Genomic DNA, 15,888 nt, shown 5'->3' with positions numbered 1-15,888 from the left:
TTATTGTAGGTAGGATCCTAGTAATGTAATTTCTATGCCGCTTAATGTGTCCTAGTACTTATGCAATGCTTCAGTTCTTTGTGGCTGGTTCCAGGTCTCTAAAACCCTAACACACTGGTTGTTGAATGTCCCCTTTTTATGTTTGTACAGGCTTGCTGTGGGTCATCTGCCTGGAGACCCTGTGAGAAAGGCAGACTATAAATAACGTAAATCAATCAATCAATGTGTCCATGCATTCAAGGGCACCTTCCCCAGCTGTAGTGCACAAGCCCCACGTGTGTGCGTGTGAGTGTCTGTGTGTGTCTCGAGTTCCCTATGCAGCTGCCTCTCTCTCCCTTGGCCGGGCCCTGTGGGAATGCAGAGTGGCCAGTGGTTGAGGACACTGGCACAGCAGGTGGCATAATGTGGGCCGTGGTACACATGAAGTGCCACTTAGGAAAGGGGCATGAGACTTTCAAAGAGGGTTCCGGAGGCTGCCCAGGCGCATGCAGGCGCAGCAGTGACTGGAGAAAAGCAACATGAATCCTCCGTCTCGTCTTGTAAAAGGATTTGGGGGTTCAGAGCAAGATCCAAAGTGGGCTCTGCCTTGAAGCTCTGTGCCCCTCCATAGTGTTAATGATTCACACACACACACACACACACACACACACACACAACTTCACACAGTTGGTCTTGTTTTGTACCATCTCATGCTTTCCCATGATGAGGACACTGGGCTCTGCCTCCTGGCCCCTTTCACACACCATTTATCTTGCTATCCATGTGTGCCCCCCCCAGACTGAGGTTTTTTCTGCAGCTTCTTCCCCCACCCCCGATCTCATCCTCCCCCCAGTGCCATGCTCATGCCCTCTTCCCCTTTTGCTGGCAGTCCTGCCCCTGGCTGGCATCTGCCTGCTGTAAGTTTCCCGTTTTCTGACATGGCCGTTCCTTGGGGTTGCCAGGTCCCTCTTTGCCACCGGTGGGAGATTTTTGGGGCGGAGCCAGGGGAGGGCGAGGTTTGGGGAAGGGAGGGACTTCAATGCCATAGAGTCCAATTGCCAAAGCAGCCCTTTTCTCCAGGGGAACAGATCTCTACCGGCTGGACGTCAGTTGTAATAGCAGGAGAACTCCAGCTAGTACCTGGAGGTTGGCAGCCCTTGCTAGTTGCTTGCGCAGGAGGCCTTCTCACTTGTTGTGGGGGGGGAGGGGGAGCAATAAGGAATTAAGGCCCCCAAGGAGAAGGCCAGCCCTCCATTCTACTGCAGTTGGGAGGGTGAGCTTTTTTCCTGGAGGGCCATGGCTGACTTGCTCCATTCACACCTCCCAGCATCTCACAAGCGAGTGCGTGGGGGGGGGCACCCTTGCAGGCACACCGAGGCTCCCCTCCGCCAGCATGTGCATGTGCACACAGACACCCCAATTAGGGTTTCCACGGTTCCTCTTCGCCACCAGTGGGAGGTTTTCAGGGTGGAGCCTGAGGAGGGTGGAATTTGGGGAGGGGAGGGACTTCAATGCCATAGAGTCCAATGGCTAAAGCGGCCATTTTCTCCACGGGAATTGATCTCTATCAGGGGAATTGATCAGTTGTAATAGCAGGAGATCTCCAGCCACCACCTGGAGGTTGGCAACCCTAACCTCAATACATGTGCCCTACAACACCCTGCCTAGGACGCCTATCTGCCGGTTGGGTGCTCAGTTCATTCACTTTGCAAGAGCCGCTCCTCTCCTGACTGCTGAAGCAGGCTCATACAGAAAGTGGGTACGTTTCCCTTCCCAAAACCTGATAGGGTCTTGAAGAACCATTCTAGTCTCCCCAACGGGTCTGGCAGCAACTTGAGTTAATGACATCTCCAGCAACATTTACTATTTTTATAGAAAACTGGGGGGGGGGGGAGTGAAGCAAGGGTTGCTTCCATAGTGTGCTCTGGCATCCTTTTAAAAAAATGGCATCCCCAAAATCTCCCCCAGAGGAAGAACAGTGTTTATCCCTCCTGTAAAGGAGTAAAGGGACAGGGGCCTTCCCTCAGTCAACAGGAGACAGGATGCTGGACTAGATGGACCCTCACAGGTCAGATCCAGCAGGGCTCTTCCGCGGTTCTTCTCAGGAGAAGGCCTTGGCCTCTGTGCCCTGTTGTTGGCTCTCCAGAGGAGCTGACTGGCCATTGTGTGAGGCAGGATGCTGGACTAGAGGGACCACCCCTCTGATCCAGCAGGGCTCTTCCGAGGCTCTTATCAGGGGAAGTCCTCAGCTTCTATGGCCTGTTGCTGGACCTCCAGAGGAACTGGTTGGCCACTGTGTGGGACAGGATGCTGGACTAGATGGACCCTCACAGGTCAGATCCAGCAGGGCTCTTCTGAGGTTCTTCTCAGGAGAAGGCTTTGGCCTCTATGCCCTGTTGTTGGACTTCCAGAGGAACTGATTGGCCACTGTGTGATACAGGATGGTGGACTGGATGGACCCTCACTGGTCTGATCCGGCAGGATAACAGATAACAAATGCTTCTTTGAATCCGAAAGAATGCCCCCCACCATCCCTCCCTCCCTCCCTCCCTCCCTCCCTCCCTCCGTCCTGCTAGCCCAAGGTGGCTCAGAAGGAGCATCTGGAGGCAGGACGTTCCCCACAAACAGGGACTGGGTGAGTCTCTCGTGCCATGACTCTGCGGTTCTGCCCTGCCGCCCGTTCTGCTGAGTCACAGCTGAGTCACGCCTGGCTCCGCTGATACCTTAGCTGGCTTCAGGCAGAGCCTTTGCTCAGCAGGAGATAAAGGTCCCTGCCCTGGAGCTGGCCCCGGGTGCGGTGCTCCAGTTCTCTGACACCACAGAAACAAGGGCTGCTCAGCCCCGATTGCGGGGAAGGCACCGGGCAGCCCGCTAGACTCCAGCTGGTGGGAAGGAGGCAGATATTGGCCAGGCAGGCGGGCAGGGTTGCCACCAGGTCCCCCCTGGACACTGGCGGGGGACGGAGGGTAGGGTTGCCAGATCCAGGCTGGGAAACTCCTGGAGATTTGGGGATGGAGCCTGGGGAGGGCAGGGAGCTCAGTGAGGTACAAGGCCATAGAGTCCACCCTCCAAAGCAGCCCTTTCCTCCAGGGGAACCAATGTCTGTAGTCTGGAGATGGCCTGTAATTCTGGGGGGTCCTCAGGACCCTCCTGGAGGCTGCTGGCATCTCTAAATAAAGGTGATTCCCCCTCCTCCATGAGTGTAATTCATCTCGCAAGGATCAAGTCTGTGTTCTGTGACAGTAGGGTTGCCCAGGTCCCTCCTGGCGACCATCGGGAGATGGGAGGAGGGGGAGGGCTTTCATGGCAAGAGACAGAGGTGGCTTGGCGTTGCCGGCCTCTGCATAGCGATCCTGGACTTCCCATCCAAGTACTAGCCAAGGCTGACCCTGCTTAGCTTCTGAGATCTGTTGAGGTCAGGCTAGCCTGAGCCTTCCAGGTCAAGTCAAAAGGAATGCAGATGTGGTTTGCCTCCACGTAGCAGCCATGGGCTTCTCTGGTGGGCTTCCAGCCAAGTATTAACCAGGACCAACCTTACTTAGCTTATGAGATCTGTCAGTACTGGGCTAGCCTGGGCCATATAGATCAGGGTATGAAACCCCATAGCCACCTTTTTTGCTAAACTGAAAAGTCCCAGTCTCTTTAACTGCTCCTCATAGGAAAGGTGCTGCAACCCCCTAGTCATCTGGATTGCCCTCGTCTGTCCTTTTTTTTCCAGCTCTGCAATGGCCTTTTTTAGATACGGTGAGCAGAACGGCTAACAGTATTCCACATGATGAGGCTTCATAGCTCTAGACAAGGGCATTACTGTATTGGTAGTTTCATCCGCCAAACGGTGGTTTGGAGCGGTGGACTCTGATCTGGAGAACCGGGTTTCATTCCCCACTCCTCCACATGAGCAGCGGAGGCTGATCTGGTGAACTGCATTGGTTTCCTCACTCCTACATATGAAGCCAGCTGGGTGACCTTGGGCTACTCACAGCTCTCTCAGCCCCACCTACCTCACAGGGTGTCTGTTGTGAGGAGGGGAAGGGAAGGTGATTGTAAGCCAGGTTGGTTCTCCCTTAAGTGGTAGAGAAAGTCGGCATATAAAAGCAAACTCTTCTTCTTCTCGTCGTCCTCCTCCCCCCCCCCAGCACGGGGGTTGCCTTTTCCACAGCTGCTGCACACTGAGTAGAGACTTTCATTGGGATTCGGTTTCGTCCAGTTCAGATCTCATTAACTCATACTTGAAGTTAGGAATTTTTTTTGTTCCAGTATGCATCATCTTACACTTAGTAATGCTGAACTTAATAAGAACATAAGAAGAACCTGCTGGTATCTGACCTGCGGTCCACCTAGTCCAGAATCTTGTTTCACACTGTGGCCAATCAGCTGCCAGGGAGGGCCAAATAAACGGGTGGAAATGGTGGAAATTGTAGCTGTTTCAATAGGCTGCCAGCTCTGGGTAGGGAAATTCCTGGAGATTTGGGTGCAGAGCCGGGGGGGGGGGGGGGGGCTAAGCTCATGGAGGGGAAGGAGGTCACCAGGAATGTAATGTCATACAGGCCATCCTCCAAAGCAGCCATTTTGTCCCAGAAAAGTGATCTCTGTCATCTGGAGATCAGTTGTGATTCCAAGGGATCTCCAGGCCCCACCTGGCAGTTGGCAACCCTGTGTCCAGGCAAGCTGGGAGACCGCGGCAGCCGGACCCTCACTTTGGGAGGGAGCCAGGGTGCCTTTCCTCAGCTCCTTGGTTGCCTACTGAGTGCCATCCTGTGGCAGAATGAGACCCTGCTCTCCCCTGAATGTCAAACGCCCCATCCTGCAGACAGGTGATAAATGTGTCATTTCCTCCTTAGGGGTAGAAGAAGAAGGAGTTGGTTTTTATATGACGGCTTTCTCTACCACTTAAGGGAGAATCAGACTGGCTGACAATCGCCTTCCCTTCCCCTCCCCACAACAGACACCTTGTGAGGTAGGTGGGGCCAAGAGAGCTCAAAGAGAGCTGTGACTAGTCCAAGGTCACCAAGCTGGCTTCATGTGGAGGAGTGGGGAAACAAATCCAGTTCTCCAGATTAGCCTCTGCTGCTCATGTGGAGGAGTGGGGGAATCGAACCTGGTTCACCAGATCAGACTCCACAACCACGACACCACGCTGGGTAATTTAAAATCTGCTACGATTCTGGTTCTGAAAAGAGGAACACATGTACATGTTTTGAAAACTTAAAAACTAAAGCAAATTGTCAGGCCTGTGTTTGTTCCGCCAGTAGCTGTAGCAGATAGTGGTCTAGCAGACACATGCTCAGAGGCACTGTTTCCTTAGATCCGAAAAAGGGCAGAAGAGAGCTCATATCACTATTTGGGATAGGGTTGCCAGCTCTGGGCTGGGAAATTCCTGGTGATTTGGGGGTGAAGCCTGAGGAGGGTGGACTTTGGGGAGGGGAGGGACCTCAGTGGAGCATAACACCCTCGAGTCCACCCTCGTCTAAAGCAGCCATTATATCCAGGGGAACTGATGTCTCTCGCCTGGAGATGCTGAGATTCTGAGAGATCTCCAGGTGCCACCCAGAGGCTGGCTTGTTGGTCCGGAGGAAAGGCTGCCGTCTTCTATGCTTGGGTAGAAATTCTTAATGGGTTGGTCTTGCACACCGGAGACACGGCTGAGTTGTGCCATTTAGGTACTTATTACCACCAGCATATTCTGGTTTTAGTAATTGTTGGATATATGGGAATTTTAATATAACTATACAAATGGTTTTAATGTATTTATTGACTTTAATGTATTTAATGTGTTTAACTTTTGTTGTCAGCTGCTCTGAGCCCAGCTATGTTGGGGAGAGCAGGACAGAATAATAATAAATGCATAAAGAAATAAATGCATAAATACATATACATAAATGCCAGTGGCAGAGAACAGGGGAAGGTCACTGGCTCTCCCTCCTGGCCTGTTTGGGTTGCTACACCTGACGCTGGGTTTCTTTCCACCCCTGCCTGGCCCATCTGGGAAAGCTCTGCATACAGAGGGGGAGGGGGAGAGGGAGGGAGGGAGAGTAAAGCCATGCCAAGGCTGCTCTGAGCAGTGCCAGGAGGGGGGTCCCCCACGCTGGCAGACTTCTCAGCTATCAGAGGGAGCCCACCCCCTCCTTCTAGGGTTGCCAACTTCCAGGTAGTAATCAAAAAACGGCTTGCAAGTGCTTAGTCAGGAGTGTGGAATTCAAAATATAGCACAAGACAATTGTTTCTAAAATGAAGAAACCAAACAATAGCAACTCATGCTATTACAGATATATATTGGAAACATTCAATAACCACAATTCTGGAGCAAAGAAATGTATATCACAATTGGTCTAAGTAAGACCCCAGCTCTCAGCATAAGGCTTTACAATGCAAAATATAAGCCAAAATGCTCAGTCCTTATTCAATTTTTTGAAATTATGAAATTATTATTATGAAATTATCAATACGGACTAAATAAGGTCTGAACATTTTGGCTTATATTTTGCATTGTAAAGCCTTATGCTGAGGGCTGGGGTCTTACTTAGACCAATTGTGATACACATTTCTTTGCTCCAGAATTGTGGTTATTGAATGTTTCCAATATATATCTGTAATAGCATGAGTTGCTATTGTTTGGTTTCCTCATTTTAGAAACAATTGTCTTGTGCTATATTTTGAATTCCAACTTCCAGGTAGTAGCTGGAGATGTCCTGCTATTACAACTGATCTCCAGCTGATATAGGGTTGCCAGGTCCCTCTTCGCCACCGGCGGGAGATTTTTGGGGCGGGGCCTGAGGAGGGCGGGGTTTGGGGAGGGGCTTCAATGCCATAGAGCCCAATGGCCAAAGCGGCCATTTTTCTCCAGGTGAACTGATCTCTATCGGCTGGAGATCAGTTGAATTAGCAGGAGATCTCCTGCTACTACCTGGCAGTTGGCAACCCTAAGCTGATAGAGATCAGTTCCCCTGGAGGAAATGGCCGCTTTGGCCATTGGACTCTATGGCACTGAAGTCCCTCCCCTCCCCAAGCCCTGCCCTCCTCAGGCTCCGCCCCAAAAACCTCCCACCGATGGCAAAGAGGGCCCTGGCAACCCTAACCCTCCTCCCCTTCTCTCCCCCCCCCCCACTCCAGGCCGCTGGGACCATTCAGTGGGTCATTCAGTGCCCCCAGGACCAGGTGCAGCGTGGGACACAAGCAGCAGGGGGGCTTCTCCCACAACAGGGTTGCCAATTGCAATAGCAGGTCTCCAGCTAGTATCTGGAGGTTGGCAACCCTAGTTGGGTGCATGGGGCTGGAAGGGGAATCTGGTGAGAGCACGAGACCTCCTGCTGCCTCTCTGGGGCTGCCAGGAGCATCCCTTCGCCCATGAGCAGGCCAGCCCCACAAGGGTCCTTGAACCCCTGGGGGAATCGCCCCATACTTGTAGGGAACGTCTGGGGCGATCACAACCAAGGGTGGGGAGGGGAGGGGAAAGTGTCTGAATGGAGACCTCTGGCTCTGAACGGTTGTTTATCAGCCTGGATTCGGGGGTGGGGATTGAACCTGCATGCCAAGCTGAGCCGGGGGCCCTGCAGCCTTGGCACGGCAGGAGGCCACCCTGCAGGGAGCTCGTGCGCTGCACGAGCTCCCTGCAGGGTGGCCTCCTGCCGTGCCAAGGCTGCAGGGGCCCCGGCTCAGCGGCAGAGCCTCTGCGGGCGCGCCGGGTCTCCTCCGCCGGCAGGGCGGCGCTCTCGGGGTTTCCGCGGCCGCTCTGGCCCCGGCGCCTCGGTGCGCGGCCGCCGCTGATTGGCCGGCCGTCCCGGAGGCGCCGCTGATTGGCCGGCGGTCCCGGAGGCGCCGCAGTTTCAATTTGGCGGCGGTTGAGGGCGGCGGTTGAGGAGGGCGGCGGCGGGTCCCGATTCCGCGCCCGGCCGCAACGTGCGTGAGTGGAGGGGGAGGGGGCTTCCGTGGGGCCCCCCTGCTGCGCTCTGCTTCCCCCCCCCCGGCTGACTCTTGGCCTCCCGCCCGCCGCCCCCCCCACTTCTCCCCCCCGTTGGGACCCCTCCATCCTCACAACAGCCCCGCGAGGTCGGTCAGGGTGGGCGTGAGGGGCTGGGCCAAGGCCGCCCAGGCGGCTCCCAAGGCAGACCAGGGACTCGAACCCGGGTCCATGGGTAAATGGTGGAACTCCCCGCCCCAGGATGTGGGGATGGCGGCCAACTTGGACGCCTTGAAGAGGGGAGTGGACATGTTCATGGAGGAGAGGGCTGTCCATGGCCACTAGTCAAAATGGTCGCTAGTCATGATTAACACCTAGTATCTCCAGGATCAGAGGAGCCTGTTATATCAGGTGCTGTAAAGGAACACTGTAAAGGAAGCCACAGCCTTCAGTTTGCAAGACCTGAGCAAGGCTGTCAAAGACAGGACATTTTGGAGGACTTTCATTCATGGGGTCGCCATGAGTCGGAAGCGACTTGACGGCACTTAACACACACAAAGGAACACAGGCAGGGTCAATGCTGCTGCTGCAGTCGCCTTGTTTGTGGGCTTCCCGGGGGGCCACTGTGTGAAGAGACTGCTGGGCTTGATGGGCCTTCTGGGTCTGATCCAGCACGGGGCCTTTTCTTTCGTTCTTATCCAGGTCCGGCGTTCCACCCATGGCACCAGGCTGGGTCCCAAGTGCCTCCTTGAAGACGCCTCCGTCCCTCCCTCTGGGCTGCACTTTTAACCCATTTCTTCTCATGTTCCCCATAGGATTCCGGCCATGGCTCCTTCCAGGAAGAAAGCCGCCCGAGGCTCCAGTAAAAATACCCTGAGAAACAAAAAGTTGGATGCGTTTCTGAAGGACTTCGACCAGGAAGGTAACCGCCTCTCTTCCTGGAGGGGAGGGGCTGTGAAGGGGCGGGGTCTGTTTTGGATGGCTGGGGTCCGATCCTGCACCCCGCTCTCCTCCAGGGTGTTACGGTTTTATGTTGCGGCTGTTTTATTGCCAGGTGCTTCAAGTCTTCTTTTGGAGTGGGATATGGAACTATTGTTCTAGCATTTGTTACATTTCTAGTCTCACTTGCGGGAAATCACCAGATTAGCTTCCGCTGCTCATGTGGAGGAGTGGGGAATCAAACCCGGTTCTCCAGATCAGAGTCCACCGCTCTTAACCACGACACCACACTGGCTCCCAGGGTTCCAAGTGGAGTTCGCCAAAAAGGCCTCTGGTGTGTTTGCCTTGGGATGGTTCTGTGGCGCTTCGGTGCAGGCTGGGCTTTTCAGCCCCGGAATCTGCCAAGCTGGCAGGAGACGCAACTTGGAGGCCACCCTTTCCCCCCTGTACACCTGTGGAGCACAGAAAGTCCCTAACACACCAAGACAGGCCTCAGGGGCTCCGGTGCTCGTGCCCCATTCCCAGGCCAGCCTTTCTTTGCAGTCCAGACACGCAAAGATCAGATCCTGGTGGACAGCGAGGGCTTATGTAAGGAGAGTGACAACATGTACAACATGGAATTTCTACGCCTGCCTGCAGCTCTGCAGGAGATGAACTGGGTCAGCTACTACGGTATGCAGTTCTGGTGTGTGTGAGGGGGTGGGGGGCAGAGGGGTGCTTAGGTCTCCTGGAGCTGCCCAGTTAGCAACTCCAGCACCTGCGAGTGATCCATGGGGTCGGAGGCTGTTTGCATTTTGTCGTGGAGTCACTAGGCTGGGGACGCATTTTCCAAGCCCTTTGGCACCAGGGGCAAGAGGCGGCTTCCAGACTTGCTCCCATTGAACTTTGTGAGCACGCCAGGAGCAGCACAGGGGGGAAAAGGGGAGACCTCGAACCCAGGGGATCACTTCATCCAGCCTCTTCTCGCTTTCCCCGAGATGGAGGGCTGCTGCTCTGCTCTAATGAAGACCTTTTGTCTCTCCAGCTCTGGGAGGAGGTGAAAAGGCCCTGGAGAAGGCTGCCATGGTAGGTATCCTCCGTCCCGCCTGCGGTGTTGGCCAACCCAGGGAGCCGGCCTTGCTTGAGCGCTTCTTTTCCTTGCAGGTTGACCTGGATATACTGGAAATTACCAAGCTGGCAGCGGAAGCCGTTCAGACGCCCCTCAAAACAGTCAGGAAAGGTTGGTCTTAAAGGTCAAAAGGGGCTGTGGTTGGTGGAGAGGAGCCAAGGCTGAGGCCAAGTGGGCTCCAACTCCTTCAGCCCAAAAGCTCCCCAGGTGATCTGGAACCCGCCTCTTTCTCTGTGCCTCCCCTACCTCCCGGGGGGGCGGGTGTTGTGAGGTGGGCAGGGACCCAGTTGCCACTCTGATATCTTTGGGAAAAGACTGTCTTTTGATCTCCCCCCCCCCAACCCCAGCTAAGAAAGTCAAGCAGGCTATTGAGACCATAGAAGAAGAAGGAGCGGGGCAGCCGATCCTGCCTGCAGGGAAGCGATCCAGGCTGGGGAGTGATGCGTGTGGAGCCCTGGAGTCCAGCGTCCAGAAACTGCAGAAGGTAAATTCCTCTGCGGAGGCCCCAGAGCTCTGCTCTTCAGGCCTGGGTGAGCTGCAGGCTGATCTGCCCCCCCTGGCCCTCCTTGACGGTCTGCGCTGGATGCAGTCATGGACGGCCAGGGGTTGGCATGACACTGCCCAAGGGGAGGAATGCTTCTGTATGCCATTCTTCAGCAGACGTTGGAGCATGAAAGCCCCCTCCCGCCCCCCCGCCAAGAGAGAGTCTGTGTAAACGTGGTTTGTGTTCTTGCACAACATCCGAGAAGGAGTTTACAGGGGTGGGAGGGCAGACTGAGGTTGCTGCTAGCCTGTGCTGAGTCCAGCCCCACGCGCCTCAGTGCCCCCCGCCACGGAGTCTCCAGCTCTTGGGAATGCAGATTCTGCAGGAAGGGGAGCAATGCACGGTTTGAAGAGAGTGGACAGGGAGAAGCTTTTCTCCCTCTCTCATGATACTAGAATGCGGGGTCATCTGCTGAAGCTGGAGGGTGAGAGATTCAAAACTGACAAAAGGAAGTATTCACACAATACATAGTTAAATTGTGGAACTCCCTGCCCCAGGATGTGGTGATGGCTGCCAACTTGGAAGGCTTCAAGAGGGGAGCGGACGTGTTCACAGAGGAGAAGGCTATTCATGGCTACTAGTAAAAATGGATTCTAGTCATGATGCATACCTATTCTCTCCTGTCTTAGAGGAGCATGCCCATTATGTTAGGTGCTGTGGAGAACAGGCAGGATAATGCTTCTAGCGTCTTGTTTGGGGGCTTCTTGGAGGCACCTGGTTGGCCACTGTGTGAACAGACTGCTGGCCTTGATGGGCCTGGGTCTGATCCAGCAGGGTTTTTCTTATGTTCTTAATGTCTCGATGTCTCTCGTCCCTTGCTGGGCTCACGGCTGTTCTCTGCTCACCGGACACAGCTCCGCCAGCCTGGGAACTGCTAGTAGAGTGGGGACAGAGGCCGACTACTTCTTGTGTCTTTCAGGCAAAGACCTCCACCAAAAAGGCTCCCCCGGGGTCAAGGAGGGGCAGGCCTCCCCCGGCCAGGTCTACGCGTTTGAGCAGGAGGTAAAGGGCTAGAAGGGGTGGGGGAGTGGAAGCCCCCCCTGTCCCCTCAAGGCCAGGGAAGCTGCTCACCTCTGGCGGCCTTCTTTCGCAGGTCCAGCAAAGGTAACTTTGTCACTCCGACGGTCAGCCAGACCGCCCACTCAGCTGCCCTCAAGGGAACCACCCCTCTGCTCACCCCGAAGTTTGATTCCAGGTGAGCCACGCCAGCTCCCTGCCCGCCTTGGTCAGAACTTGGCGACGGGAACGAATCTCTGGAGGGGGGGCTTTGCGGCAGTTTTAGCCGCTCCCTGATGGCCCATCGGAGCTCCTACGGTGGCAGCTCTGGTTGTGGCTGGAGCGCCCTGCCACGCTGGCACACACTCAGGCCTGCCTGTGGAAGGCTTCTTCCATACCACCTCTGACTTGATCATGTGCGGTGCTTGGTGCCCCATGCTTCTGCCGGTTTGGGTGTCCTTGCGGGAAACGGCTTGTTGTGGAGTGCTTCTTACGGAGGGCTTTTCTTTCCCCCCGGCCCCTGCCCCAGTGTCTTCAAAACACCCGGCCTGCGTGCTCCCGCGGCTCAAGAGCGGGTCTTCAGCATCTCTGCAAACGGCAGCCCCCTTGCGGCCACCAGCGACATCTTCATCACCGTCCCTGCTGGGGGAGGAGAGGTACGGCCAGAGAAGCTGGGGTGTGTGTGTGTGAAATCTCTCATCTGGGGAGAGGCGCTACCCTTCCCTGGGCCAGGCAGCTGCCTGCAGTCCCTGGACTCTTCTTTGCTAGCTGGGCATGAGCCCCTCCCTCCCCAAAGGTGTGGGGGGGGGAGTTGATGGCCTCTTTCCCTCTTCTTTGCAGAGCATCTGCTTAAGAGCCAGCAAGCTTTCCAAGCAGGACCTGATGCACTTGAATCCAGGCACCCTGGGGAGCGTGAAGAAGCTGTCGGTGAGTCCTTTCACAGAGCCCAGAGTCCCCCTGCCCCAGCCATCCCACCCAGTGCTTTACTGCTGCCCAGGTTTGTTCTTTGCTCACAAAGAGATCCTCTGGAGTTGGATTTTTGTTGCCTCTTAAATTCAGACCAGCGGGTGGGCTAGCAGGAGGTTTTGTGGACTAGAGCCCATTTCGTCAGCTGTACTGTGTGCCTCCCGGAGTGGGATGAGGAGATTGGCAAAAGGACTGTGGGATACATGAAGTCCTGGGTGAGACGGAACAAGGTCACGTGCAAAGGAATCCAGAAAAGACCGTTCCCATTCAGAGTTAATCATGCAGGGGGAACTGCCATTATCAAGACAAACCAGTTGAGCAAAGCTGGATGGATTGCCCCTGATGGCTCCTTCGTTCTCTTGACCCCGTGTGAATGGCACGTGCTGGAGGTGCAGTGAGGAAAGTGATCGGGGTCTTGCTGCAATAGACAAACGGGGCTACCCCTCTAGAATTTGCAGTGGCTCCAATTCTAGTTAGTTATGGGGCCAAAGGGTGAGGTTTCAGGCTCTCTCCCCCCCTCCCCCCCTGCATACTTGCCTGATCACTTCTCTGTCTTCAGTGAGAGGTGCACGCATTTCTCCCTCCCTGGCTTCCGGCTGGGCAGCCCCCAGCTCTCTGGCCCTGGAGGTGGGTCTCCTGGGTTTGGCGAAAGAGGCAGGCAAGGCAGAAGGCCCCCGGGTTCAGTCCTTGTTTCTCCAGTTAGCTGTTTGGTTAGGAGGTGCAGGGACAGGACGGCAGAGAAGCCTTGGGGAGGGGGAGCAATCTGCCAGGGCAGCCCCTCTGCTCTGGTCTTGGTCCTGTGGCCATTCTAGGGGAAGAAGCTTCCCCTCCCCCTTGTTCTGCTTTCCCTGGAGGAGGGTCCTCTTTTGCAGCTCTGGTCCAGGCAGAATGGGGGCAGAGAGAACACCCTCTTATTCTCCCTTCTCATTGGAGAGAGGGGGCTGCCTCTTTGGACCCTGCCTCCGGGGATGCCTGGTCAGTTGTCCTCTCCTCCCCCCCACCACCATCCCAGAGCAGCACTGTCCCATGCCGTGAGCCCCTTCTGCCAAGTGGCTAGAGGGCTGAGCGAGGCCATATCCTCTTCTCCTAGGTGCAGCTGGCGAATCTGTGCGGCACCATCAAGCACTCCTTCAAGTGAGGCCTGGCCCGGGTGGCGGGGCCTGGGCTTCTTCTGGGTCCGCGCAGCCTCCAAAGGACGGGGTCGCAGCTCTTCTGCCGTGGGGCCTCCTCAGAGTGGCCTGCTCTTCAAGCGCATCCCCCGCCTTTTGTTTTCTAACTGCTGGGGGGGGGGTTGTCTTCTCTGAGGGGGTCAGAGAGAGCGTCCCAGCCTGCCTCCTCCACTCAGCCCCTGGCTTTGCCTCCACCGGGCCAGATCCGGGGCCAACCACGAGCTCTCCGAGTCCACACACCCCCGACCTACCTGCAGTGCTGTGCCGTGTCGTTCTCCCGGAGTGGGGCCCAAGTCTTTCTGGAGCAGCCAGTGCTCAAAGCTGGGGGGAGGGGGCTCTTTTTCTCTTTCCTCGCCCTTACCTGTTTCTAACTGACAGGTGTGTCATTGTTTGACCTGGGGGAGGGCGGTCTTTGAATTAGCAGTGTTTCTTCTTGTAGTTTATGGTTCAAGTGTTGTGCCTGAGGGCTTTTGGCTAAATTGAATTCTGCATTAAAGTTTAAATGTTTCTTCCTCTTGTCATTCCGTGGCCGGCTGTTCCTCGGGTCCTTCTTTCGGGGAATCTGAGGAAGAATGAGGGGGTGGATCTGGGTCAGGCCTGAAGCTGCTTGCTTTTCAATACCCATCACAGGCGTGGGCAGCTGGGCGGGGTTTGGGGCCGGCCGCCTTGTGTGAGGGCCACAGCAACGTCTGTGTAAGAGCAAAGGCAGGCAGAGCTCTTCCACGCTCCTATTTACCTGTCCCCCCACTCCCAAGGGAGAGGGCAGCTCCTTGCCCCCACCATCTCTGCCCATGTGCCTCAGAAAGCCCCCTTGGCCCGAAAGGCTGGCGCTTGGCCTTGTGAACTGTCGTGGCTTCAGAAGACTTTTGGAAGCTGGGGGCTCTGGGACCTGTTCCTACAAGTGGGATGTAGAGGAAAACCCAGCCATCTCCGTTCCTGGTTCCTCGTTTGGGGAAAATTCACGCTCTCCTTGCAGAGTAGGCCCTCGCAAGGAGAAGCAAAGCAAAAGGGTTGGTAACGGACCACAGCTTATCAAGGCAATTGGATTTAGAGTTTGAAGCCAGACGTTTTCTTGTTTTGTTTACTCTTGCTTCGCGAAATACCTCTTGTTGTCTGTAAGAGCACAACCTTTCCTGGATGGAATGCCGTGTCCTGCTTCAGAGTCGGCCACAGCTAGCAGGACCCCAGGTCAAAGTTCAGCTCCCGGGGACTGGGCTAGCCAAGCAGGGAAAGGCCTTTCTGCGCCTGAGCTGCTGCCCCTACTGAGCGAGGGGAACGGACGGTCCAGCCCTACAGAAGGCAGCCTACTTTGCCCTAAGCAGCCAACCCTTCTATGGGACTTGCAGCCTCTCGAACCCAGAACTGGCTCCACAGTTAGGCTTTGGTTTTACCACCAGGTCTTTTTGACTGAAGATGCCCAGGCCAATGGCCCAGCGAGTCCCCAGTATCCTTTCTCACACAGAGGCCAGCAAATGGCTGAGAGGCCTCTGAACACATGAAGCTGCCTTCTAGTGGATCAGTCTTTCGGGTCATCAAGGTTGGTATTGTCTGCTCAGATTGGCAGCAGCTCCTGTGACAGCCGTCTAGGCTCTCGGCCATCCCTCCTGGCACTGCCAGTGAATTCCAGTTTAATTACTTGTAGGATAAAGAACTATTTCCGTCAGTCAGTCCTATTTCCTGACAACTAGGGGCTCCCCACTCCGAGTAATACGGGGGAGGGATAAAAAATTGTCCCTTCTCTCTACCCCGGCTTCATTTGACGAACCATCCCTTTTCTGCATGGAAGAGCCGCAGAGGCTGCCTCATAGGGGAGGTGGCCAACTTCCAGAGGGGGCCTGGGAGTCTTTGGGAATTACAACTGATCTGCAGGATCTATATAGTTTCTAGGAGCAAGTGGCATCTTCAGAGGGTGGACTATATCGAATTACACCCCCCTCCCCACACACACACACCCATCCAGTTCCCCTGGAGAAAATGGCCTTTCTGGAAGGTGGACTCTATGGCATTATACCCTACTGAAGTCCCTCCCTAAACCCTGCCCTCAGGCTCCACCCCTAGAATCATAGAGTTGGAAGGGACCACCAACCCCCTGCACAATACAGGAAATTCACAACTACCTCCCCACTCCCACACCCCCAGCGACCCCCTACTCCATGCCCGGAAGATGGCCAAGATGCCCTCCCTCTCATGATCTGCCTACGGTCATAGAATCAGCATTGCTGACAGATGGCCATCTAGCCTCTGCTTAAAAACCTCCAAGAAGGAGAGCTCACCACCTCCCGAGGAAGCC

The 15,888-nt window shown here is 55.4% G+C and overlaps 1 protein-coding gene across 1 annotated transcript; it reads left to right on the top strand.

Annotated features, from left to right (window-relative positions):
• Positions 1 to 8,701: 8,701 nt before the first annotated feature.
• On the top strand, positions 8,702 to 13,567 carry CDCA8 (cell division cycle associated 8). Its single transcript, XM_056858777.1, has 10 exons — positions 8,702 to 8,798; positions 9,359 to 9,487; positions 9,840 to 9,880; positions 9,959 to 10,034; positions 10,271 to 10,407; positions 11,387 to 11,469; positions 11,561 to 11,662; positions 11,993 to 12,119; positions 12,304 to 12,390; positions 13,520 to 13,567. Exons 1-10 carry the CDS (start codon positions 8,702 to 8,704, stop codon positions 13,565 to 13,567), a joined length of 927 nt encoding a protein of 308 aa, XP_056714755.1.
• Positions 13,568 to 15,888: the final 2,321 nt, after the last annotated feature.

This window comes from Euleptes europaea, chromosome 12 (genome assembly GCF_029931775.1).
Source record: "Euleptes europaea isolate rEulEur1 chromosome 12, rEulEur1.hap1, whole genome shotgun sequence".
Taxonomy (NCBI): domain Eukaryota; kingdom Metazoa; phylum Chordata; class Lepidosauria; order Squamata; family Sphaerodactylidae; genus Euleptes; species Euleptes europaea.
This window is presented reverse-complemented; position numbering and strand designations above follow the sequence as displayed.

Excerpts from the sequence above, each read along its gene's own strand:
- CDCA8 (XM_056858777.1), top strand. The coding sequence starts at position 8,702 with ATGGCTCCTTCCAGGAAGAAAGCCGCCCGAGGCTCCAGTAAAAATACC. Across the intron at positions 9,881-9,958 it reads CCCTGGAGAAGGCTGCCATG|GTTGACCTGGATATACTGGA; the intron begins GTAGGTATCCTC and ends TTTTCCTTGCAG. Across the intron at positions 12,120-12,303 it reads TCCCTGCTGGGGGAGGAGAG|AGCATCTGCTTAAGAGCCAG; the intron begins GTACGGCCAGAG and ends TCTTCTTTGCAG.